The sequence below is a fragment of the Drosophila ficusphila genome, unplaced genomic scaffold, assembly GCF_018152265.1.
Source record: "Drosophila ficusphila isolate 14025-0441.05 unplaced genomic scaffold, ASM1815226v1 contig_855, whole genome shotgun sequence".
Lineage (NCBI taxonomy): Eukaryota > Metazoa > Arthropoda > Insecta > Diptera > Drosophilidae > Drosophila > Drosophila ficusphila.
In genome coordinates, this window is record NW_025064807.1 from 1915101 (window position 1) to 1942999 (window position 27899).

The window sequence follows — 27899 nt, forward strand, 5'->3', positions numbered from 1 at the left end:
TTTTTGACTCACATTAAATGGGTCTTAAATTCCTGAAAAGTTTTAATGCGATAGCTTAGTGTGAGCTGACCGGCGATGACTTACGGCTACTTAATGCGGATCATTTCGGATGAGCAAAGTTAAGGTAACCGTTTAAAGTTTTTTCCAGAAATCAGAATAATGCGAATATTGCGAAAATAAACGACATGTTCATTTAAATTTGTTACCGATGTTTCCAGATAAAATTGGGTCATCCAACGAAATGCTGGGAGCTAGATTATTTTATTAAAAGTTTTATTTGTTGTGATTAATTCGCCATATGGTAGACCCACAATTTTCACCAATTTCAACCAGGCTCATTAAATTTTTTAGCAATCACTTAAACAAGTCACGTGCGTGGAACAGGGTCGATTATGGTTAATCAAGGGGAGGTTAGACCAAAGACAACAACTCGATTCGGCATTATCAATTAAAATCGGAAATAGAATAAATAAAGCGAAATGCGTGTGAGGTCAGCTCGATTCCGATTCGGATTCCAATTCCGATTCCCGACTTCCTATAACCCTGTAATGACCCTTCAATCAACCTGCCTGTGTTTGTCAGTCGGAGGGAAATCAATTGCCGGGGGCCGTCAAATTAACATTATCTTTTGTTACGAATACGTTTTGTTTTGCCAAAAGTGTTCCGTTGATTGCCCCAATTGCTAATGACAGTTGGCCCAATGAATTCGGTTGAGACGAATATTAAACAAAGGCTGGGAAATCGTGCATGATTTCCTCGTGGGGTTTCCCAGGAAAATAAAAAGAAAAAAAAGGATGCTATGGTGCCTTGTACTAATCTCTTTAAATGTCTTGCTTGTAATTCAAAAGGTATTAAAAACAAAAAAAAATATACTTAATAGTAAAATAAAATAAATAAAATTAATTATTCCTAATTGAGAGTGATTTAAATTTAGATCTATATTTTTTATTTTTTGTTTTACTATTTTTATAGAATAATAATCCAAAGCTAACTTTTAAAAACTGAGAAAATTATTACGAAATATGATTCTATAGTTGCTTTACAAAAATACACTTATCACTTTTATGCAGCTCCTCGCTTTTTATAGCTTACATGCATTTATTACATCGTTCTTTATTCGGTTACTTAATGTTACAAAATAAAATCTAATTATATGTTAAATATAAATTAGCTATTTCCTAGAAGCCTCCTATTTTCCAGACTTTCATAAGGCGCTTTTCCGCAGTAGCCACACCTCCCGGCATTTAAATGCAATTAAGTTCTATGCCCATTTACAATTATCCACTCCGATCATGTGGGCCTTTCTGAGCCAACTGGTAATTATTCATGCAACAGCCCAGACAGGCTGAGATCGTGCTAAAAATAAAGAAGAATGCATCGGGGCTCAAAGCCTGTCGGCCACTTAAGGGCAATCTTGGCTTATTATGGCAATAATAGAGAACCCGACTTCGGATCTAACATACTGAACTGAAGTCAGGAATAGAATAGAGGAGCATGTGCTCCACTAAAAATAGTCGCCACTGCCGGCGATGATGGCCCATAAACGAGGAGAGCTACATGCCAAACTGCTGATTGACATAAAAGAGCAAGTGGAGTTGTATGAGAAAAAAAAACACACAAAAAAAAAGGGAGGTAGTCCGTGCAAACTGGCAGCAGTTATAGCCAAGAAGATGAATCAACATTCCGAGCGGTCAACGTACCACGCTCGGGAATGAAAATGGGAATGGGAATGGGAATGGTTGGCACGCCATCGAGGATGCAGCTTCTGCAGCTCCACAGATGAGATGATGAGATGATGATGATGCTGCTGATGGGCTGATGGCCAGATGAAGACGGCAACCCACTGCCTTCATCAAGCCAAAGACATCCAGCCAATGGGCAGCAATGCATCGAAAGAGGCTGCTTAAGCAAACCAAAAACTAAACAAGACGTTCGCAATTACCCTTCTTCTCCAGAGATTAGATGCACTTAAGAAACCTTGTTGTTAAATGGGAATTAAATTACTGCATTTTCGAAGGAAAGTCAAGAGGCAGATTTTACATAAAGTTGAGCAGACCATTCTTTTTTTTTTTTTTTTTTTTTTGCTTGAGAGTCATTTATTTTAAATTGCCTTTTTTGAACATTGTAATACCTTGTTAATGAATATATGTAAGTAAGGGCAGAACAAAAAAAGAAATTATTTTAACTACCTTGCTTGTTGGTTAATAAAAATTGTAGTTCATATTTCTTGAAAGTTCTTAATTATGATTATTTCATTTTTTATTATAAAGAACTTATTTAGAATTTTTGTACACTTTTATTATCTTTTTTTTCTTCAACGAATATTTTCTTTATGTTGTAAAACCCTTTGTGAAGGGTATTATATGAAAATATATAAGTGGAATGGCAGGCAGGCAAAAATGAGCAAAGATGCCAGAACGTAACATTAAAATAAACGCGCACAGATAAATCTTTGGAAGGGCAGAGCTCCCGAGCTCCCCAGTTTCTGGACTCCCAAGATCCCCGCCCCCGAGCATCCACTTCCCCCTTCCCCCTCCACCCCCTCCAATCCTCGTCCTTCGGAAGCGAAAATGCAATCAAATGCGCACTCCTGTAGCTGTGTCTGTGCGAATACGTGATGTCCAAGCGGCGGTCAGTTGGAGCATCTGCAAAATGCACGCACATCGCACATCCGTGAAATTCCTGAGTCGCCGCTGCTTGTGGCATGCATTTACGTTGACGTTGCAATTACAACTGGGCTGGCACTGCGCTGCCTTCTGCTTACTGCCTTCTGCCCTCCAGATGGGAGGGGTCTCCTCCACTGGGGCTCAGTTAGTCCAAAGCCCTTTCCTTTCTTTGCCTTTCTGCTGGCCATTCCCACGACAAAGTCCACTGCACCGAAAGAAAAGATGATTAAAATATATTTATTAAAATTCAATAATATATTTAAATTTGACCTTTTTAAACATTTTTCTATTATTAAAATAGAGAACAAAAACACATTCAATTATCAGGCAGAACATATTTTATTACTTAATAGATACTTATTTTAGTTTTTCAATGTTTTGTAGATTTAATTTACAACAGTTTTAGATGTTTTTTGGTTGATATCGAAAAGAATTTTTTTAGCAATTGTTCATGAATTTTTTGACCAAAGACTTCATTTTATTTTTTTTATCTGGCAAAATGCTTGACTCTTATTTTAAACCTTTACTATATCAATTTTATTTATTTTATGTAAATTCAAAGTATTTATTTCCCTGTGTAGCCCGGCCATTCCAACCCGAGTCATGTCCCCAGTCCGCTGCCTGTTTACTGTGTGATTATTACAGGCAGCGGGGAAAATAACAGGCTTTCGCTTAGAAGCCGGCCAGAAGCTGCTCCTTTGGCCAGTTGAATGGGGAATGAGGACTGGGCTGCAAAGTGAGTTACTTAAGAGCTCGGCCGGCGGCTTCATTACAGTTCCACGTCCGCCACTCGGGAATTCACAAAGCCCAACAGCTGAAGAGTCGGAGAAGAGCCCACTTCTAAGCCCTCGACGTGGAGTGGAGTGTGGAGTGTCCTGGGCGGAAAGGCTTTTCGGGCCCAACAAGTGGTTGTCGCCACATTGTGTATCAATAGCCATATCACCTTCCACCACAACCCATCATTATTTCCGCCTCCCACCGACAATTTGCATTTGTTGCATCCACATACATGCTCGATTTGAATGTGTCATCGAATTAATTGCAGAGTTAAAGGGAAACGCCGATTAGCAATCCCCGTTGCCATGGCATCGATGAATGCAAATTGTACGTCAATGTCTTAAACATTAATTAAAGTAAATTGGAGACGCAAGGCGGGTGTTTTAAGGGGACAAATCGCCTGCAGAATCGATTCAGTTGCAGGCAATAAATATTTATGGTTATTAGATCGGCTTATTTGCTGTATTGGTTGTTCAATTCGTTTACCATTTTCTGCCTCTAATGATTTAAGTGCATAAAAACTAATTTAAGTAGTTCTGTAGCACATTCGGTATGTTATTTTTACGTCTCAAAGATTGCTTCTTTATTTTACTATTGTTAGATATTTGTTTATAGATTTTCATGTTCATCTTAAATATTATAAATCATCCTCAGTACAGACATTAAATAAAAAGACATTGTTATTTATGATAACCTACTAGGAAGTGGACATCTAACCAAAATGGAAAACTTGGGGCCCTCCGATTTTCCGTGTCGAGTGACTTTGTCTATCTTATAGGCAGCTGGGCCAGGACCAAATTTTTCTTGTCTCCTGCGATCGATCCTTTGGCCAAAGGAGTACTTCGGTGCTTTCTGCCCAAAACTGCTCGGAAGCATGTAAGCTCCGGGTCCAGGTCCTTGAATAAATATACCAATATTTTTGGTTTTTTTTACAGCAAATTTAAAGCTCTCATACCATAGTTTCTGGAAATCATTCCCAATTTTCTTTAAATTAACTGCTATACTTAAAAGTGTTGCAAATAATTTTAAACGTTGGTAAAAACAATTTGAATTTTGGAAGCAAAAAAGTTTGTGTTTGCCCTCTGAAGTTGAACTAAAAAGTAAAGCGATGGCACATAAAAACAAACTGACAAACAAAAGTCTCAGAAAAGGTGATTTGTAAAAGTATTTGTAAAATACAATAAAATACCTACCACACTTAACTTAATGCAATTAAAATGCTTATCTTTAATCAGCTAAAAAAAAACTATTTTTTTAACCCATTAAATGGATTTTAAAGCTCTGCCCTGCAAGTGGATTGATACATTTCTACACTGATTTCCACAAACCGATTGATTAAATATTTATTTATTGTGCATAAGTTTGCAGGCTGCTTAATTATCCGTAAATAAACAAACGCCCAGACATAAAAGGCAGGTCGACGGAGAGCAAAAAGCGACTCACGCTCATTAATTATTAACACCTAGGGCGTAAAAACATTAATTAACTTTTATGCACACGCCACACTAATTAATATTTAATTTGCCTCAAATTGTACAGCATTTGCATTGTTCTAGCCGCTCCCGGAATTTGATTCGCTCTTGTCGGATTTTTGATTGATATTCAGACTGTCAAATGCACTTTTCATTTATTTACATACATTCAACATCTATGCAGTGTTTTTCACTCTGTCAAATGCATTTTTCATTAATTTACTTGCATTAACATCCATGCATTATTTTTGTCAGACAAGTGGCGAATTCTAGTCATTTTTTGCGTATCGAATCTGATTAAAAGTAAAGCGTTTTATCAAATCAGGCATCTCAAATTCCTCCACTTACTACAAATGTTCACCGTTAACCAAATTATGTTGATATGAAATATTCATGGCATGTTTGACATAAATCACTTACCATAAAATATTAAACATCTTTATTGTGTTAGCCAAAAGCTGTTAAGAATGCGAATACTTAATAAATGCAAATTTGCTGGTTTCGATCCGTTGAAGCTCGAATCGTTTAAATTAATGGGAGCTGTGTGTTGTTTTAATAAAGTTGATTTAGTAATGATTTAAAGTGCAGAAACCGAGTTAAAAAGTTTTAAGTGGCAAGATATTCATACATCAAAAAGTTCTCATAAATAGTTATGAATTATATTCAAAAATATTTTTATTTATTATCATTTTTATTTTTTGCCATATATAAATCTATTTAAAAAGTTAGCGAGTGTTTATGTGTGAAAATTTAATTTATTATTATTAGCTTCCTTTCGTTTAAATTATGCTTTAAGGGGCACAACTAGTGTGACGGCCTAAAAAAATGGTGATGTTTGGGAATTTTTATAAAAAAAACTACTTGATCAATTCTTTTCAAATTTTCAGAATATATTTATACATGTTTTAAGAATGTATAGTGAAATTTTTAAAGAAAAAAGTTAAATATTTTTTAAGTTATAGTCGATCTCCAACGGCGCTAAAAAAAAAAGTGCCTCAACTGCTGCAGTGATTCCGGCCCTCTCCGTGGACGAAATCGAAAAATGAAAAATTCTCGTGAAACTAGATAATATTTTTTCATACCATGAACTACGATAAAAAAAAAATATAAAAAAATGACAAAATGGCAGCGTTTTAAAAAAAAAATCGAATTTTAACCAAAATTTCGGTCGTTTTTGGCCTGCCAAAATTCGATTTTTGATCGGATCAAAAAACCGATAGTTCATGGTACGTAGAACTATATAAAGAACATAAAAAAAATTTGGTAGTGATCGGATCATTAGTTTTTGAGTTATCACTGCAGCAAATTCGGAAAATGCTGTTTCGAGAAAAACGCGTTTAAAGATAAAATGATCGCTTGCACTGCTATGAGAGCGGCTGCTCTTAAAATTGCTATAACTCAAAAACTATTTGAGATATCGATTTTAAATTTTAATATGTTATTTTTGAAGGTGTAATCCACCGAAATATGAAAAAAAAATTTTTTGATTTTTTTAAAACTTCACACTAGTTGTGCCCCTTAAGAAAAAGAAGAGGTCAATAAATTTTGTTGCCAGGGTCAAATGTCAAGTTCGTTCATCACGTTCTTAGTAGTCGATTGCCTTTTTTCAATTAATACTTTCAGTAACAGTTGCCTTCAGCCCTCAACTCCCGGCTTCATAAATCTCCTTCCCTCGTAAACTTTCACCAGAAACTTAAGGCAATTTTTCCTGACATTTTTTTAATTCTGAAAGTTTTTGGCTGATGCAGAAGACTTTGCATAAATTAAGCAAATCAATAAAACTTTGCCGATGAGCATTATTTACCCCAGAGGCTTGCCCAATAAATACGGATTTAATAATTAAGACAGCTTTAAGTATATCATTGAGAATCTTCCTTCTGCATTCCAGCTACAGAAATGCACAGAACAGAGAAGCATTCGGAGGCATCCCAGCTGAGACTCTGCCTCGAAATTCATCAGGAGGATTCCGGAACAGATCTGCAGATGTCTAGGAAAAAATGCAATAATAACCAACAGCGACGAGGTCGTCGAAGGCGAATCGACTGGGGGAATTTGTTGGGTGTTCGTGGCTCCATCAGCTTTACCATTTTGATGTTGACCATTTGCATGGCCCACACGTCGACTGCCGGTAAGTGTTGAAAAACTGAAGCTGAAAAACTAATAAAATTTCGTTATGAGTCAAATGATTGGACAAGTGACAGTGTAAAAGGGGGGCATAAATTCCAAACGGGGAGGGGCAGACGTTGAAAGCTGACAGCAACATGCAGCAGACACACAAGCCTCAATTAAAAGCACATCAATAACATTCGCCACCCACTCAAACCACCCAAAATATAGCCCCACCACCCATTCACCCACTAAATCTATCACCCCGGTGATTCCCATGCAATTGGCACTTGGCGTGCCAGTTTGGCTTGAGGGTCTGGTTCCTGAGCTCTCGGATTTTGATTTATTTAACAATTTAGCAACAACATGGCCAATGTCGCAAGCTGTGACTGTGACTTGCTTGCCACATTGGGTTTGGAATTGGAGAAGGGTTTTTTTTTTGTCTACCAAGCTGAAGGAAAAATATTCGAAATTATGCAACTCGTTTTTGTGCTGTTGAATGGGGGAAAATTACAAATTGATCCGAAAAGAGATGAAAAGACCACTGAAAATTAAGAATGATGTGTGGTGAAAGGAAAATTGGCAATAGAAAACTGATGCAACATGTCAACTTCTACAACACTTTCGTATATTTGAGCAATTTCAGATATTTTCTATTTGACAGCTACACAATACAGGAGAAATTAAAATGTAGACTACACAATAGTACAATATTTGGTTTTATTTATTTTGAATGCATTTGTTAAAGCACAATATTTTCATGTTTTTATATAATTAAATATTATCCGCTTAATAAATTTAATTCTCATCGAAACTACTTGCCAATCCACACAGTTTAAACTCAAGTAAGCGACATAATTTAAACAGCGCTTCTAGGTTTAATATTGCATTCCACCATCTGCAAATTAGTTCTCCTCTCAATTAGCCAACCCTTGAGCACTATTATTGCATGTAGACACTCCATACGCTTCAATTTATCCCCAATTCCCGTGGAATTGCCAATCCACAACCGCAAACGCCTCAAACCATGCGAAAGTAGCGTAGTAGAAAACAACGAAGCGAAATAAACTTGTCGCTGCAGTTCGTAGCAAAATTAACACTACCCTGGCATTAGCCATTCTCCTCCCTTTGGGCCATGTTCTCCCAGCCAAAACAAACACGGCGAGGCAGCCACGAACGAGGAAAACAAAATGTAACCCAGCTCTGGTCGCTTAAAAAATCCCCCAAAGGCCAAATTTGAAAAGCGCTTTAATCGCTAAGCCGCGTTTAGGCGTCAGATTTTGTGTTCCGACAGGACCTCCTCATCCTCCGCCCCTCACCAGAAATTTACCTACGTCCTTTGCGTCCTTTGTATTTTACCAGCTGTTTAAACATTTTTGCTAACTCGGCCGTTGTTGAAGTACTCAGCGATTTGGGGGAAGGTATGCCACATTAAAGATCAAAAAAGATAACAATTTTGAGTAATAAATTTAAAGATTGAGTATTTTATAAATATAATAAAATAATATTTAGTGCTGTATAATATGGTGTATTAAGATCAAATCAATTAAGAGACAAGATACTTATTGATTTCAAATAAGTTTTATAATAGATTTATTCACTTAAAAAGAAAATTGTTCATGAAAACCTGAAGACCTTTATCATCCTAATTTGTTAATGTGACAAACAAAGTAAATAAAACATTTTATGAAAATTAGTTATACAATAAAAATGTATAATAAAAGACAGATTTTATAGGAATGCTTTGTTTACTTTAAGAGCTAATACTTTTTACTAAAAAATAATATATGTATAGGTTTTATTTCAATTGTTTGTAACTCAATGCAAACTAGAGTATGCTAAAGTCGATCTGTTTACCCGTCCAATCTTTTTTGGAGCTTTTACCACAACGAGCCGCCAAATGAGGCATCCCGGGAAGGAAGACGGGAAGTGCGGGATCGCGGGGTCCTCGTATCCTGGCATACTGGCATCCTGGCATCCTGGGGTTCCCCGGACTGAAACTCGCGGAAGTGGCAGCTGCGGTTTTTGCATGTGTTTGCTTGGCAGCTGCAATTTTCGTTGGCCATTTTACACGCTCTGCCTCCTCGGACTTCCATGGTGTCTCCTCTCCCCGGGAAAATGTTCAAGTTCAACGCTGTCCCAGCAAAAAAGTTAAAAAGATCCGCCACAAAAGAGCGGTGTGCCCTAGTATGCATTTTTAAAAACGAGTCCGCTAAACGTTAAATGGGCATTTGAGAATTTGCCAACTTTATCCTATGAATTAAATGAGATTTCAGCAAGTAAGTCCGAAGGCCTTTCTGCCTAACAATAAGGTCAAGCGGAATTTGGTCAAACGGCACGAAATTAATTTTAATTTTTTATGTGCACCTTTTTAATTTTCAATTAAGTGGGAAAGCAACGAGAGGACCCAAAACGCTTAATTCGCAAGGAATGGATTTTACCAAAGGGTAAACCTGTAAGAAAAGAAAAAGGCTAAGGAAAAGATTAAGTGTGTTGCTTAAATACACTTACATATCTCAATTTTAATGGAGCGGTTTTAAAATATATTATACCTTTTTATATTTAGTAATAGAGAAAGAAAAAAATAGTAAAATTAAAAGGCAAAAATTTAGGAAATTTATGTAGTTAAAAAAGAACCATTTTATGAAAAGAAAACAAATTTTAAAAGCAATCTTGTTTACTTAGTTGATTGATGTAACTCATGGGAAAGAAGTGTACAAGGAATAAACGGTTGTAGAAATGCCGGCTTTCTTTTTAACTGCCCTTTTACGAACCTGAGAGGTGTTCTCGACCATAAACCGACAACCAAAGCGAAAAATGGCACTCAAACTCTTGTCAAGAGGCAGAGGAAACCGAAAACACAAACAGAACGAAGGGCCGGCATTGAGAAATGGATGCATTCGGTTAAATCTGGGAAGCCAAATCAAACTTAGTCGAAGGGAAAAAACCCTGTTTGTATTCTGTGTGCAGCATTTGTGGCCCCAGGACAATTGTCAAGGTGAAAAGGGGAAACAAAAAGCACACAATTCGACAGAATATAAAAATGAACTACAATTTTGCAAATTTTAAGCACATTTCAGTTGCTGTGAAAAAGTCGTCGGGAAAGCTGGCGAAAAAAAATAAATAAAACCGATTTGCATATTTACACCTACACGAGTGCAAACACAACACACACATACACACACACACATACACACACACACACCCATAACTTGCATACAATAAATCTTGTGACGTCTCGAGAGAAAGACGTCACGTAGCAAGAAGAAGAGGATGGAGAAAAGTAAGAGACCCGTAGCTTTTCCTGTTTCCTGCTTAAGTTCCTGCCCACCGCTTGTTGTGTGTGAAATCCTTGCAGTCGGCGAGGATAGTTTCTCCCTCCTGCATCCTTCGTCCTTTTCCCCCACAGCCCACATTCCACATCCTTCTGCTCCTTCTGCTCACCGCAGTCTGACGGTGAAAAATCGTCGCCAGTTCACATGAAAATTGTCAGAGCGCTATTACGAAAATGAAAATGAAACTGAAAAGAAAATCGAGCTCATCATGTGTATATAAAAATACATATTTCCCACTCCACGCGCTGCATTGGTAATGAGAACCATTCAGCGCGGAAAGGAGGAAAATAAGGAGTTAGTGCGAGCGAGGCACTGGATTTATATTCACGTTGAGCACGTCGACAGAACGCTTGGATAATAGTTTCGGGGAGGGGATGAAAAACATTCCGGGATTAGTTTAACGCGGCACTGGCACTCTGGTTCAAGTGGGAGACTCATTCAGTTTCCATTTCTTAATAGGTATATGCATTTAGTTTGAGAATATAAACAAATAATTTTAGGTACACTTCTTGGAAGGAATTTCAGAAGCATTTGTTTAAATTAAATTTTTTTAAATAATTAAATAATTTCGATAAATTTTAAACCATTTTTCCAAAAAAAATAAGTAGGCAATAATGGTTTTTTTTGTGTACCAATCCCCCGTAACTTATCGTAATATTTAAATTTTCGTCAAAAATATTTTCAAAATTCGATAAAATATTTTCAAAATAACCTGTTCTTAAATGGTAGTGGGGAATAAAAATTATTTTCAAATCCGAACAAGTTCATAGCAATTTAATAATATTCTACGAGGCTTATAGTTGATAAATTTCTTTGCTTTAAATTCTTTAAAGTTGTTCTCTTAAGCGATAAAACATGGCATCTTACCTACTACAAAACATGCTTGTTTTTATTATTTCGTACTCCCCCAACAACATTCTTAAATTAAAACATTCTGTTCAAATTGATTGACACTCAACCCAACCCGCTCGTTTATTGCCCGAAGAAAAAAGTGGTGCACCGCAACCACATCATGTTCCCCTATTAACTTGCATCCTGAACGAACGCCCAAGGAAACCGACATATTGTTACACTAAAAGACCCTTCATTTCCCTTCCCTTCCCCCGTTGGATGTCAGTCACGTGGAACGGGGTAAATGGATAAATAACGATATGTTTACAGATGGCACTGGGACAAGGAAAATGTGCGGCAGAAGCGGGAGTGTCGCTGATTTATATGCGAATTTTTATATGCACAGTTAAGGTGGCACGTATGTGTACTTCCGAGGGACTGAAACGCACTGAAAGGCGAGCGAGAAGAAACCCGGGAACCCGGGAGACGACTCCTTTAGCAGTTGTCAGTTGCCTGTTGCCTGTTGCCTGTTGGCAAACAAATGTGGCGGCGTCTCCGTTCGTCGTCTGAAGAATTTGTATGCAAACAAACGGGACAAACGGCAAACTGCCGGGGAAACAAACAAAAATGTTTTTGTTTCAACTGCGTGGGAATGGCAAACGTCTTCAAGGCGATGCCGAGATTTCTTTTTCGCCTTTTTTTCGGGACTTTCGCTTTAACTCGGAAAGCTTTAAGCAAATTCTTAAACACACTCGAACTGCAAAACGGCAAATAGCTGCTCATTTTTAATGCATACTTCATAAATCCTTGTCATAACTTTGTTAGCCAAGTTGAGTTGCCGCTTCTACGCCATCATCTACCATCTAAGCCATCATCTACCGCCCATCTGCGCCGCGAGTTTGTCTTCTTGGCGTTGCATTGCGTATACGCAACGTTGGCCTCGCCACTGCAATTTTATGGCTGGTGCCCACGCCTCCAAACGGCGAACTATTTATCTGACATTTATATGCAATGGCACTGCGAAAGCCATCAGCCATATTGCTTAATTTTAGATCGGGAATCATCAATAAGACGTTGTTAAATAATAAATTGAGTTAGCAAAATATTAAAACCAAAAATACTATAAACTGTGGGAAGTATTGGAAAACTATTTATCTTTTTTATATTTATGCAATTCCATTCCAAAATCCATTAACCGTATTGCTGTATTTTGGGTGGGAACATAAACATGAATAAGCTGCAGATGACGGATATTAAATAATAAATAGTTATGGCTTAGAAATAACTTGAACTGAAATACTGAAAAATGCGGCTTGTGTCGGGAAACTTTATTTATATGCAATGACATTAAATCATAAAACAAATTTTCTAAGAAGATCTAGTTAAAATTTTCTATTTTCTTTTTTTACACTACATAAATTATCTTGACCAACCGGAGACTTTTCAACTTCCACCAATTTGCCCGCGAAAACGATTCAACTTCAATTAGCATTACAATGTCCTAAGTAAGGCAACTTGACTGCCAGCTGCACCCTTTCTTCGACTTTTCCCACTAAGCGGAAAAAATTTCTCCAGCAAACCGAAAATATTTTAATTTCCGCCTCTGCTTGTCTTTATTTTTATATTTTTTTTTACTGTTGCCAGCTTTTAGGCGTTGCCTTTTTTAATTGCGGAGTTTCTTGTTTTCGTTTTAGCCATTAAATTAAAGTAAATACTTTAAGCGTTTGGCAAACAGCAGAAGCCAAAGGTCGGCAAATAAAATGCGAGAAACACTCGCTGGAAAGTAGCGTTAAAATTTGCATAAAATGTTTTAATTCGAGCAGCTAGGATGTGGACATCCCCCTTTTCCGCTTTCCGCTTTTCCCACCCGCATTATGTCCAGCTTGACATTTTAAAGACAACACCTGCCCGCCCCTCGCGGCTTAATTGAATTGTTTAATGGAGTCTTACGACAACACAGAAAAAAACAGAAAAAAAGGAGCGGAAACGAAAAGGAAAAATCAAAACGGCATAAAATAAAATGCGGGTCGAAAGCAGATGCTTTCACCTTTCCTGCCCTCGGCCACTTTCACCGCCCCGTTAATTTAACGCCACTTGGCAGTCGTAAAAAATGCCAACAAATTGTCGCCTTTGGTCAAAGGAAAAGAAGTCCAACAAAGAACCAAAAAGAGCCAGGCAAAAAGGCATAAAAAGCGAAGAGGAAAAGGTAAAAACGGATACATTATTATCATCGTTATCAGGCCTCCAGCTGTTATCAGCTTATCGTCTCGCCTGCAAACGCATTCAATTTGCCATTTTATTAACCTGTCTGGAAACTACCTTTCTCAACTCCCCATCCCAAAGAAAACTTTTCCACAATGGCAAAAGTTAAATCTGTTCACATTATTCAAGCATTTACTTGGCTTAATCCTCGAAAAACTTTTCCCAATCCTCCGCAATCAATATATTTGGCCCAGTATTTTTCATAGATTTTCAATACAAACATTTGGGCTTTCGTTCCGCAGGGATTTGATGCCTGAAAAAAAGATATTTTTGTAATTTAAAGTTCCAGCTGACTTCCCGCCATACCTATGCCGATTCCGAAAACGTTGTAGTCACGTTTGGCAATAAAAGTGAGTGTATACTTTTGGCATATGCAAACGGGGAAGGACTTCCTCTGGTTCAACGCGTGCCCCGAATTTTCATGCAGGTGTTCCAGGTAGTTCCATAAAGTTTCGTCCATAACTTTGGCGAAAATTATTCGAACCAGATCGTTACGAAGTTTTTCCCCTCTTGTTGCCAAGTTTTGAAGGGGAATCCATTTTATTAGGGTTCGTTGATAGTTTATTGCTTCAAGACAAAGGGTTATCAGGGAGCAACAGATACAGTCTAAAAGAGAGGTTTAGCATAATATAAGATTGTTTAGCCAACATAAATCATTAAAAAGCAACCATTAAATCAAACAGCAATACTGGAAAACTAAAAGAAGAAATTAGGAAGGAGAAAATCATTTAAAAAACATTTTTCAAAGCTAAACTAAAATAAAATGTAGGTATACATTCAAATATAATATCAAGAAAGGGGCTATTAAACAGCAAGGGATAAGAATACTAAATGTAATGCACTAATATGCAAAAAACTTTAAAATTAGTTTTTAAAATATATTTTTCTTGTGGTAGATTTATGTAAGTAAATATTGAAAGCTAACAGCTTATTGGCCAAATATAAATGTATAAATAAAAAAGAGCCGGAAGTTCGATTTCAGGAGACTATATCTATATTTGAATATTTTAATACTTCAAATTAAATGGGTTTCAAAATTTGTTTTATTATGATTATAGATAAAATGTAAATCCATAAACACAACTCTCTTAAAGCAATATTAATCAGCATAAAATATTTTAAGCAAGGAAAACAAAAACTTTAAGACATCGGAATGTGTTGCCCTTTTGGCACTTAAAGTGTGTAAACACCGAGGGCCAACAATCAGAATACTGGCCACAAATACGCATAACTTTGCCTGTTGCCCTAACTAACTGTCATAATACGTGCTCTAGATGCAGCAATAAGCATAATAACACAGGGGAAATGGAAGGGAAGCCAAAGGGAAAGGGAAGAGGGGATGTTGAAGGGACAACAATCCTGGGACAGGACAAACAGAAGCAGGAGCTTCAACTTCGGTTTGACTTCGGACCAGGTCAAATGGGTAACAGCATCAGCAACAATAACAAGAACAACAACAACAGCAACAGCAGTGGCCAAATCCTGGAAAACTTACAAGCGACTCTGAGCGAAGTTTTCCCCCTGTTGCTGCCAATGTAAAATTGTGTGTGAAATCGGAAAATTAGTCCCCAAGGAAGTTCATCGAAAGAAAAGCCCGAATATGAACTGCGATGACGATGGCACATATTTCTGGCCCCAAAACCGAGGGGGGTGGGCTTAAAGCGGCTTTAAGTGGCCATGAGCACGCCTCGGTGGGCAAAATCTGGCCAGGACCAAATTGGACTGGCTGGCAACGGAATCAACTGACTTGGCATCCTGAATGTTGGTTGTAGGATGCTCGATGTTCGCTGGTTGCTGGATGAGTTTGCGGATTCCCTGTTTGTGTAATTGTGGGTTTTGGTGTTTTGCTGTTGTTTGTTTTGCCATGACCAGTGGGCAACAGCCGAAACTGTTGCTGTTTTGATAGGGTTTAGACGGAAAGTACCCGAACCTATGAGGACTACGTTGTGCTGGGAAAGAATCTGGCTTAGAGCAAGTGCATGCGAATGAATTAATTGACTTACGGCAACAGGAGTTTCAGTTGAATTCACAAATGCAGAAGGTAAATAAAGTATTTCCATAGATTTGAATTTAATTGTAGTTTATTAATTGAAACGAACTTTATTTACCAGCAATTACGAGAAGTGGTTTAAGTATTTATATTTATGCAAATAAAGTTTGACCCTTGGAATAGTTTGATGAAAGGTGGTTTTGCATCTAAATGAAGCAGATACAAATTATCTGCTAAATTAAATTAAAGGTTAATTCAATATTCAAATTTAATTATTAAATAGGGATAGCAAAGAAGGCAATTAAATTTTGTATTATGGTTAAACTTATTGATTAGGTAATTAAACATGTAATCAAATCAGATTACAAATGATAAATAATATCACTTTTGAATAAGTGAACCCCAACCAATTAAATGAGAAAATCGCCAAAGAAAATATGACCCAGAAAGTGAAATCCGAGGTGGTCGTCTCGCATAACACCGCTAAGATCTAATCAAAACAAGCCAATTGAAGAGTGCGGCCAAGAAAACCAGAAAGAGGCAAACATGTAACACATACCGATGCTGTAACTGGTAGCTGGTAAGTGGCAACTCGCCGGCGATCGACCAATTACAAAGCCAAAAGCAAAAAGCCAACTGGCTGGCAGCTGTCACTTGATAATGCGACCGGCCGAACATCATCCTCGTTTTGGCCTAATGCGAAAAGCAAACAGAGGCCAGAAGACACACAAAGGCCAAAACTCACACGTGCCGAGAGCTCCGAGAGCTCAGCAACTTCTAAAATGAAAAGTGTTGAACAGAAAAAAAAAAAAAAAAACTTTTACTTTCGATGCGCTGCTAACGGGTTTTGTGTGAGCTGTTTTTTTTTAGATTTTTTTTTTTTTTTGTTGAGCTGGCCTAGACCGAAGGGCCGAGCCGGCATGTAAATTAGCTTTTGAAGAGCCGGCCAAAAGAGACGCTGGCCAACAAGTGGCGCGCGCTCGTCTCGCTGCGGGTAATTATATTGTGGTCACGTCCCGGCGAGGCATCTGTTTTATGGAGTGTTACACTTTAACGCCGATCTGCAGACCTCCTCCCCTCCTTAAGCAAATAGAAAGAGTGGGGAGCTGTGCTAATGACAACTCTTGGCAAATTGAAAAGGCTTAGCAGCTAACCTCAACCAGCAAGGAATTCGGTTTGGCTTTCTGTCTGAAACATGGAATAAAAAAATTGCATGCAGCCAACATGTCGTATGTGTAATAAATGAATTGCCTCTTTGATCAATGTATTTGATTTCTGGAAATTATCATCAAATAACCAATAACGTTTATAATTGCATGCCTTTTCACATTCACAGTAACATTTAATTATATGTTGTAAACCAGTACTTAAGACCTCTAGATTAAATTGCGAAAATCAATCAAACGCACAACTACTTTGATTGAAATTTAATAAAAGAGCAGCTTTCGTTCTGAAATGTAATAATATTACGATTATGTGTGGAAATGCATTGACATATTTTGTTACAATTTTGTAGCAACTTATGGTTAACTTTATTAAAGAGAAAACATCTGTAGGCTTTAAAGTGTGTATATAGCTTCAAGGTTGTATAATTTTATTGAATCACATAAATATAAGTAATTTGTTTCTATGTTGTAATAATGATAATTACTTGTGTTAATATTTATGCGCACAAGATTTATTGCTTTGTGTCTTAATACTCATGTAAATTTTGTTAGTCTCTAATTTTTAAAATATTTACCTCAACTTGTCAGAGCCGCGATATAACAACTTGGAATAGATTTGTTAAAACCAGTTTGAACTTGAGAAGCACTACTTCTAGATGAAATCGCGTAGAACAGCGTAATTATTGGCATTGCCTTTGATTACTACAATTACACACTCGGTGTAATAATATTTCGCCGTGAAATGCATCCGCCAATAAGCAGTGGCTGCCTTTTCAGCCAGCCCAAATATACATGAAGCCACATAACCCCCATGTGATTACTCAAATTGCTACAATTAGGCCAGATGGGCACGTGAGGGCGACAGGGAGCATCTCCATCCAGTGGGTCACTGGGATCTTGGCCATGTGTTTCGAGGGGCTAATGCGCCTAATGACAGCCCCAATGATGCGACAAAAGGCATCTACTCGTTGAGCTGGGGGTATGCCATTATTAATTTAAATAGCCAAAGTCGGACATGGACACCGCCAGTGCTGACAGGAAAGGGATTTATTTGGTCATGGGGATGGGAAATGGAAATGGGCATAGGCATAAATGCAAACACGCAAATTCGGTGCCCAAAAGTTAGAATTGAATTAGTGTTGTGACTCTGCCAAATTATTGAGTTAACACTCATGTGATTACTGCTGCATTTCACACGTTTGCGCTGATAATTTGATAGGCTCGTTTTGCATTGCATGTGATATTCTTGTGAATCCATTAAAGTGTTTAAATATTTACCAAGACTAAAAATTAACTTAGCACTTTAACTATTTTTAAAAGAAATGGAACTGAATTTATATCATTTATATTACCGAACTTGTAAAATTTATGAGTCCCTGATTCCAATTTAATCTAAATTCTTGCAGATTTTGTAAGTAAAACTACCATTTAAATTTTTTGTGCCACAAATCAAGTAAAGTAAAGTAAAGTAAAATTAATGGTAAAGTAAAGTTATTCATACTTTTACCTCCCTTTTGCAAAAAAGGATAACCAAAGTAAGAATTTTTTAAATATTATAGTATCTTGAAATGACAATTATTTGTATCAATTTAATCTCCTTTTTGTTTACAAATTGAATATTCATATTTGAACTTCCAAATAAATCAAGCAACGAAATTGATCATGTTTTCCGCATTGGTAATTTCTTTAAATTTCTTGAACGCTTGTTAAACTTTTGATTGGTTCCGTCACAACAGCAACTGTTACCAATCTGAACTTTGTTCAATGCGGCAAGTGAATTCCACTCCGCTTTTTATCATTCAGCGTATTTTGCTTCGCGCATATCACCTACCATTAAACCGTATAATTTGTTTTCTGAGGTTTTTTTTTGGTGGGCGATGAGTTTGTGTTTTTCTGCGGCTGGCGAGAGACAAAAGTCTGTGCCCGTGCCGTTGCCTTTTGGCCCAGTTCATTTATCATCTTTGTCCAGAACGATGACAAGTGCAACAACAAGCTCAGAACACTCAAAAAGCTCATTTGTTGTCATTTGTCCGTCCGTCAGTTCTTTTTCCAGTTTGTCGCTCAGTCACTCCGTCACTTTGTCACTTTGTCAGTTTGTCACTCGTCCGCCGTATTTTGTGATTGTTTCACATTGTTTTTGCTTTTGTTTTGAATGCCATTTAAGCGTCAATTTGGATTCGCATTCACAACTGCCTGACTTACGCGCCGCTGGTTTCTCGGTTTCCGTTGAAATTCCCCGTGGAAACAATGGAATTATCATGGGGTGTATAAAGCTGTCTATAAGCATGACGGCATATTCTTGTTACCAATTTGGCGTTTAGCTTGACATGCATGCGAAGATCGGATGGCCAACCGAATTTCTGAGCTGTACGATAATAATGCAAAGCATAACATTTAATTTGTTTGTACTCGCATTGTTGCAACTTATAATTTACGAGTCATTCAAATTTTGATGTTGTGGGAAAATGTTATTTATTTTTTAAAGGTCTTAAAAGAAGTTAATGATTGAGCAGTTAGTAGGTACAAAAATTAAGATACTATTTTTAATAAAGATTGGCTTGCAATTGAAATTACCAAATGTAAATGAGTCAATTAAAAAGATTGAAATTTACTTTAACTTTCAAATTTATATATAAATTCCATTTGATAATGGGACCCTTTTGCTACCCCCTTTCTTTCATGGTTCGGCAACTCAAGCAACTTTGCCTCTATAAAATTGCAATTACACTCACAATTCAGGGGATAGGAATTTCTTTATTGCATTCGGATGAGCAGAAGTCATGTCAAACCAACACATTTTCTGTTTAACTAACCGCAAACTGCTTAAGAAAACTGAAGGGGCGACCAGATGAAGCGACCCCCGCAACGATTTAAACGCTCGGCGGAAATTTAGCTTAGCAATGCTCCGGAAAAAGGAAAAACCGAGGCGATGGCGAGGAAAGGCGAGCCGGGGGAAAATCCACTTGGTGGAAATGTAATAATGATGGAAAACATTTTCTGGCCCGGGCCGAAGTTGAGTAGTTTATGAAGTGTAGGCGGCGGCGGGCCAGACAATTTTCCGCATTTTCCACGGATCCTTGGCTCGACTTTGGGATGATTTGTTGTTGCTGTTGGTTTCGGCCTTAGGCGTTTATAGCCGCCCGTATTTATCAATGGTGTTAAGTATTATTAATAGTGCGGTGCAGTGGTGTGGTTTTCCCGGGGAGGCTGTCACAAATTTGCAATGTTTTTAATGGATATTCAGCCGATAAAATCCATTGTCAAGTGGATAATATTCCCCTTTCTACCGAAAGGGAAACCCCCTTTCTACGCCTCTGACTGAGAAAGCCATTCTAGGCTTCGTTTGCTCGCGGCATTTCGGTTGTTTGCCAGCTTGTTTATAACAATTGCCCGGAATTGTGCTTATCATTTATCACGACAAAATAAAGCCAACATTAATTTAGAATCAATGACATTTATGGGTATGAATCAGCAGCCATTGCAGCGGCAAATCGCGTCACATTTACAGGCATTTGCATAATAACTTTCTGCCTTGCGGAAAACAATCAAAAGCTAATTTACAATGCAATTTCGCAGCGAACAATTTATTGTCAGTCGGCTGAGACACAAAACGAAAAAAAAATACAGAAGAAGAAAATAAAATCAGCGGCTTACAGAATTTAAGCACCCAGCAGAGAGTGAGATAAAACAAGAGAAGGGAAGAGAAGAGGCTGACGGGAAAATCTAAAATAAGATCTCCCGGTGGCGTATACGTAATCTGACCGAATCGTGTTACTTGAGTCCCAGACAAATGCCATCCGTCCCTCTGCTCCGGTCTGCTCCACATAATGCGAATAATAATTCTGCTCATTTGAAACGTGTTGGCTAGCCAAAAATTACAGGGAGCAAACAGCAAGCAGCAAACAGAAAAAAAAATAAAAAGAAATATATGGAAAACTAGGAGACGCAGACACAATGGAAAGTCGCGGAATTAGCACAATGAAAACAGAACGCAAAACGGGAAGCTGTTTTACTAATTGCAGCGCTTCGGATTTCATCCATGTGTGTCTGCTTCTGTGACTTGCATAACGAGCAACAAGCACAAATGCTAAAAAGGCCAAATGAAAGTCGTAGACGGTAAAATCATTTCGGAATACTTAGCTAAGTGCGATGCACAAGGAAAGATGCCCCAATGAAATTGGGCACAGCTGGCTAGTTTGAGCTGTATAAACAGTGCGGAAGGAGACTTTAATTGGACATGATTTTAAAGCCGAAAATGCTAATCTTACTTAGAGGAAACGTGCTTTTAAATTCGACACATAAAATTAGAAAATTTTCCTGAACAAGTTTTCTATTATTAATACAAACTAATTTATTTCTGAAGATTTCCATTGGAAATTATTATCATAATTTAAATCTATAACACTGTGCGACAAAATTTAACGAAATGTTTGTTTAAGTTACTTTTTTGATTGTTTTCGGTTAAAATGCATAAATTATGCACAAAAATATCTATGCCACTCTCTAAGTGATAGGATTTTTTTTTTTATGATAAATTTTATGAAATTATTATTATGAAAATAATTAACACAAAATATTATTTTTTTTACTTCCAATAAACTATTATTTTTTTTTAAAGTGAATTTTTTTCCAGATTTTTTTGGCTTTTTCAGAGGTATCCTCGCGTAACAAGTTCCATACGTAGTCGCCCAGAGTATAGAGCTGGGAGAAAAAAATTTTAAAGCATTGTTATAAAAGCCTAACGGTATATTTTCTTAATACATTTTAATTAATAGATATTGAACTTGCATAAAAGGCTTATAACGGTGAAAAATATTTTCCCAATATGTGATTATAAGGCTGTGAAATATGCAAAAACACGCGTTTTTGGGACATTTGAGTGTGCGTAGAAGCTGATTGGCTATTGATATTAACAAATCCAAAAACTTATATTCTTATTTTGACTAGTAGAAGTGAAAAATAAGAAAAAATCAACTTAAACATTTTTTTGTCGCACAGTGTAATTTACTCAGAATTTTAGTATCTTTTAAATTGAAAATAAGGTAAATTTTTTTATCAACTAGAGCCTAAAAAGGCTTTTCATACATTTAAATAAATTTTTAATTAAATATTAAATAAATATCAGTAAAGTTGCCATAAACACAATTAAACACACACAAAACAATTTATCAAATTTGATAAACTTTTTAAAGTTTGTTGGACTCAGAAAATATAATCTATTTCCCCCAAAACTATAAAGCATGTTTAGATTTAATCAACTTTAGAGAGACTTTCCCCCAACCTTACCAGCAAAATAAATCTAAACAGAATCCCCATTTTTTGTTAGCAGAAAAAAAGGAAAAGTGAGCAGCATATGCAGTTTGCTTAATGAGTGCTAGGAAAACAATTTGGCGTGGGATGTACGAAGATAGGATGCCGTTTATGAAGGGGACTCCAAATAAAGGATGGCCAGCAGTGGCACAATAAAACTGAACCACTGGGCGGATGATTAATGCTCGCACATCTTTAATCATTTTTCATGCGAAATGACAAGAACCCCAGCTCAAAAGATTTCGTGTCCAGCGAAAAACCTTTAAGAGAGACAATTTCAGGGGCAAATGGAAAATGTGGAAAATGTTCTTTTGCACAAGGCTTGTCAATCGGAATTATACGCCAACTGGACAATCAACGAGCGTAGACAAAGCGGCTGCCACTCCATCTTGTGCTGCTCTTCGCTTTCGGTTCGGTTTCCCAATTGGGAGTCGCCTCAAACTGGGCAAACAAAAAAGCCAAACTAAAACTAAACTCATTTAACTTTGCCGTATTTTGATAGCATTTTACCTTGCCCAGAAGCAGAAGCAGCAGCACCAGAAACTGAAGCTGAGAGGCAAAAGCAGCAGCAACAGGAACAACAAACAACTGTTATCAAAATGTCATTCATTCAAATATGTACCCAGTGACAAGGGGGCAAAGGGCATCTGCCAGTGCTCCTACACCCCTCCCCCTTCCCCTCCCATTCCCCCACCTTCATCATTGTCCTCTTGCTTCTGCATACACTTTACGAAAATCCAAAAAAAAAAAGAACGAACATAATCCAATTACATTTGTAAATTAAAGCATAAAGGCAATTAGCATTTTCATTTCATTAATGGAAGATTCGGATAGCCTGCAAAAGCCACTTAGCCTAGAAGCACATTTTTGAGAAAACATATCCTTAAAAGAACCAATTACAAAGAATAAAAAAATAAGTGAAAACTTAATTACAAAGAAGTCTTATAAACACAAGTGGGAAAAGAATTTCCGTTTGTTAACAAACTCAGAGAATTTTCCCCTTATTATTTATAATTTCTCAAGAATCCCAGTGAATGATGTCAACAAGTATTCTACGTTGCTTTGAAAACTCATTTACCTTTATGATAACTAATATTATATATTAGTTACTTTAAATGTATCCTAAATTGCCTTTCAGCTTGCCTTTTAAAGTAATAAAATTAAACGTATGCCAAAAATGACGCTTTAGTTTTTTTGACTCAGATAATATCTTAAAAGAGTTGGTTATGATTATTATTTTGTTGACAACAAAGTTTAAAAACCACCTAAGTAACACGTCTGAAAAATAATTAGCTATTTAGAAACGTATTTATGCCCCTTTTTCGTTTTGCTTATATTTACATCCATTAGGCAAAATAATAAAGGTTACGTGAAAGGTGATTATTACCTAAAATATTTGTTGAACTTAAGTGATAATAAATCATAACGTTGAGAACCCCTTTTTCCTAACACCTAAAAACTGGGGTGTTTGCTAGTTTTCGCTGAGAAAAAAGGAAAGTGGGAAAAGGAATTGATTCCAACTTAATCTGCGTGGATTTAAACGAAGGCAGCGTCGTAAATTAAGACACTTTGTTTTCGACCAGTGCAGCATTCCTCGCAATGGCCTTTGTTGACTTTCCACTTCCTCCTATTTCACACCGATGTTTTTTGCTCGCCTTTGCAGTTCCTGCCGTGGAGAGCAGCAGCGTGGCATCCTCCACAGTCGTCACGGTCGCGGTTACGCCGAGCATCACGGCGAGCAGTTCGAGTCCGAGTTCGAGCGGCGGAAGTGCCGGATTCTACGGACTGGCGGCCAGCACCACGGAATCCCCAGCTCCGCCGGAACAGCAGCAGCCCCAGGGTGAGTTCCCCCCCTCCCAGTTTCCAGTCCCGAAAACTAATCCCCACCCACTGAGTGTGCTCACAAACTAAATGGCAAACAATGCGCCGCCACCTCTTCAAATTGTTTATAGGCCAATGCCTGCTGGACGGAATGTGGGTGGCCGAAACCGCGGCCCATTGCGAATATCAGACCAGTTGCCGTGCCATCCAGCGAACCGGCCACTGCTGCCCCGATTATAAATGCGGTAAGTGAACAGGACACTCGGGCCGCCCTCCTTCTTTCGGATGCATTTATGCAAATCTATCCCCCGCTTCTCCCCTCCATCCGCAGATTGCGAAAAGGACGGCAAAACTTATGCCAATGGTTATAAATTGGTTGATCCGGACACGCCGTGCACCGTGTGCTACTGCAAAGGTGAGTGGGTGCACAGGTTGGAAAATTAGTCAAACTAGGGGGGTTTCTATAAGGGGGAAATGTGGCCTTGAGAAAGTTTTATCAAAGATGGAACTAAGCGTGGAAAATAGCATACACTATTTTGAGGAGATTCATAAGTCCTTTCTTTAAACCCGAAAAAGTGGATTGGTTATTGTTTAAATTCTTGTTGAAATTGTTAACACAAATAGCAAGGGAAACCGAAAGAGAACGTTGGGTTTGGCTGGGCAAAGGAAATTGAATTGCGAGCATTTTTTAATAAAAATAGGAATACTTGCATAAAGTAAATGAAAACATCAATGAAAAGAAGCCAGAATTTTACAATCTGTTGTATTGAGGAAAAGTATTTTAAAAAAATATTTAGATGAAGGAAGATTTTAACTATCAAACTGTTTATGCATAAAAAATTTAGTTGCTTGAAAAATTAAAATAAAAAAATCTTTTGGGTATTATTTTACATTAAAAGTTACGTAATAAATGAATGCTTATATCTAACACTAAATATTTTTACATAATTTTAATTTCAATTTTACCAAGTTTTCGATTTTTATAAATTTTATTTCATTGTTGATCTCAGTCCAAATAAATTTTTTTTGGTTTTTGAATACCAAAAGTTTGCTGCAGTGTAGAAATTCACCTGTTTCGGAAGTATTCCTTTTGAATTTGCGCCTGTTGGCCGAACACTCTTGCTAAAACACACTCAATTTGTTGCAGGCGGCGAGATTGTTTGCAGCCCGGTGACCTGTTTCCACCGAGACGACTGCATGCCCAAATACGTTCCCGGTCGCTGTTGTCCGGAGTACGACAATTGTCCCAGTAAGTGGTGCTACTCCACCAGGTGTGATTCGAGTCACTAATCCGAAAACTCTTGCAATTTCCAGTTCTGGACAACAATCCTCCGCTGGCCAGCGAACCCGTGAGCACTTCCACCACCTCCACCCAAAAGCCAGTTGCCTTGGCTCCACCCGCTGGGTTCAACTGGAACATCACCATCAAGGAGATAACCAAGCCCACGGAGATCCGAATAACCGATGACAACAAGGCCAAGCCATCGATTCCCACGAGGAAGCCGAGTAGTTTGAATCCAACCACCGAGGGACCGGCAACCACTGGAGTTTCTTCGCTGGAAAGCACCACTGCAGGATCACAGGTATCACCTGGAGCAGCAGGATCCACAGGAGCAGCCATAACAACAGCAACACCAGCCATCAGCAGCACGCCTGCAGCAGCAACATCTCCTGTGACAGCAGCAACACCAACGGAAACGGCGGCAACACCAACGATTTCCAGCCAAGACAGCAACCAGAAAGCACTTCCAGTCGGCAACGAGAGCTTAAAGCTCATCGCATCTGTTGGCTATATTGAAAAGCCACTTTCCCCCAGCAGCAGCAACATTGTGGAGCAACAGGTGAAGCCACTGGTCACCTACACATCTGACGGTTTGCAATCGCTGGCTGGAAGTGATCCCAGTAAGGTGAACATCAAGAGGGAGTACACCACAGAGGGAGCCTTCCAGAGCACCAAGAACTACGAGGAGTCCTTCCCTCTGTTCATACAGAACGGTTTTAAGGACTCTCTGGTGGAGCCAACCGATGGAGAACTCGAACCTGATACAGCGGGCAGTGATAACATCTACCACATTATATCCACCACCGAAGGACCTGGCAGTAAACAGAAAATTACCACAGATGCACCACCAAAAGTTGTGGAAACCTCAACCATTAGTCAACCTTCGAGTAATAACACCACCAAATCGGGAATGGATATCACCACAGATGGTCCCAATTCAGTGAGCAGTGAAATGCCGCCCTTGAGTTCCACTCACCACATGGAAGTGGAGGACGATGTGCCCCAGGTGGAGTCCAATCCTGCCTATCCTTCGCTTCCCGAAGACGATTTCAGCTTGAGGGATGTGAACTTTCCCCTCGTGGAACTGGATGATGTTGCTGAAGTTGAAAAGGACGAACCGAGAAGCATTCCCAGTCCCTTTGAGCTGAGCCACAGGCACGTGAAACTAACTCCCGATCCGAATCTCGATAGCAGTGGAAGTGGAAGTGGCGGTGGCGACATAGAACTCTACCAGGAGAAATCCTCCACCACCGAGGGAATGCTAGCTGCAGCTTCTTCGATTGAGGAAAGGAACTCTCTGGTGCCACTGCTGATGTACAGTGGTGAAGATATTTCCGGGGAGACCCGCATCCAAAATGGAAGCGATCTGCAGCTGGAGAAGATCAGTAGGAACGAAGGCGTCGAGGAAATGGAATTGGGCAGTGGTGAGGTGAGGGAACCCATTACCCCGAAAACCAGCCCACTTTCCACCCTGGACATCGATGAATTGGGTTCAGGATCGGGTCAAGTGGGTAATGTGGGTGGTGTGGATCCCAAGGCGGATGCAGAGAGCCTTAAACTAGATGAAAGCCAGGAAACGGAGGCCAAAACCAGTTCAGTGGACAAATCCTCTGCGAGGGCCGAAAAGAGTTTTGTGGAGAGAGCCCTGCCATTGGGACGCCTATATCTTCAGAAGATCTACTAAAGTCGGTTCACTGGAATCGGCTTACTTGAAAGATCAAACCTTTTTATTGTATATACATACACCGTAACGAAAATCCAACCATTCAAGTGAGCAAAGTTGTAGGTTTAAGTAGAACGAAAGGAAAAACAGGGGAGAGGAGGATCTATTTGAGGATTTATCATTTCCACAGACTGCATAGACGACCTTCTGAATTTATAAACCTTACGGACATAATCATTAACCTATGATTAGCAAAGCTGGGCTCCCCAAATGCAATAACAAAATGTTTCATTAATCAAAGGCAATCCACATTGCTTAGTTGTATTTCTTATTTATACGTATTTGTCCTAAGTGCACATTAGACATCCAAACATTCTGCCACGCCCACAATCGAAATTCATCGAATAAGTCGCAACATTTACGAACGGAAAATTTTTAACTTGTTTTATCTCATCATGATTTTATTTAATGTGTAATTTATTTCATAACGAATGGAAATGAATTGGAAAAGTAGGCCGATAGCTTCAGCGGTGGTTTATTTTAAAATGCAATGGCAAACTATATAGTCCTCTTTAATTTGAAAAGCTTTTAAGTTTAGACTGAATATGGCAAAGTTTTAATTTAAAGCAATTTACAATTACTCCTACTTTAACCATAATTTATATACAATTAAACTAATTTAAACTTGACATTGAGTCGAAGATAATTGAAGAGGGGAACAAGGAATCCCAAGAAGGAATTCTTAAGTTCGTCAGAATTTGAAAACTAACGAGAGGAGAAAAGTGTCAAAATAAAAACGCAGTCATTCTTTAGTTAGTCCATAAAATAAACAATTACCTATATGAACATAATTTATTTAGGCGATGATCGAGCACACTATCACTCACACATACACACACAACCACACAGATTTTTTGAGATAAAGTAAACTATATTATGAATCTACTTTAACTAGCGTAAATTTAGATTGAAGCTCATTTTAAAATGTATGAACTATGAATAAAAATGAGGTAATTCTAAAACACAAATTAAGTCTTTTGAAAAACTATTATTTTGGAATGGAAAATATAGTTCGTTTAAAAACCTGAGTAAGTATTTTTATTGGTAAAGGTAAATACAAAGTTCTAAAATGAAAAATAAATATTTAAAATAATTTATTTACCATTAATAGTAAAAAATTATTTTCAGAAATAAAAAGAAAATCAAACAACATATTTC

At 38.0% G+C, this 27899-nt stretch overlaps 2 protein-coding genes across 2 annotated transcripts in view; one reads left to right on the forward strand and one right to left on the reverse strand.

Annotated features, from left to right (window-relative positions):
* LOC108100066 (probable GPI-anchored adhesin-like protein PGA55) overlaps positions 1-27709 on the forward strand; it is a 34921-nt gene extending 7212 nt beyond the window's left edge. Inside the window, exons 2-7 of the mRNA XM_017203801.2 lie at positions 6804-7043; positions 23579-23755; positions 23868-23981; positions 24068-24151; positions 24884-24985; positions 25051-27709. Coding sequence (XP_017059290.1) covers positions 6812-7043; positions 23579-23755; positions 23868-23981; positions 24068-24151; positions 24884-24985; positions 25051-26702 — 2361 coding nt within the window. The 5' untranslated portion in view covers positions 6804-6811 and the 3' untranslated portion in view covers positions 26703-27709. The remainder of the gene's footprint in view (positions 1-6803; positions 7044-23578; positions 23756-23867; positions 23982-24067; positions 24152-24883; positions 24986-25050) is intronic.
* Positions 3999-4537, reverse strand: LOC108100067 (outer dense fiber protein 3-like protein 2). The gene is made up of 2 exons (XM_017203802.2): positions 4399-4537; positions 3999-4339 (listed from the first exon to the last, which is right to left on the reverse strand). The coding sequence occupies exons 1-2, from the start codon at positions 4415-4417 to the stop codon at positions 4128-4130; spliced, it is 231 nt and encodes a 76-aa protein (XP_017059291.1). The 5' UTR covers positions 4418-4537; the 3' UTR covers positions 3999-4127.
* Positions 27710-27899: the final 190 nt, after the last annotated feature.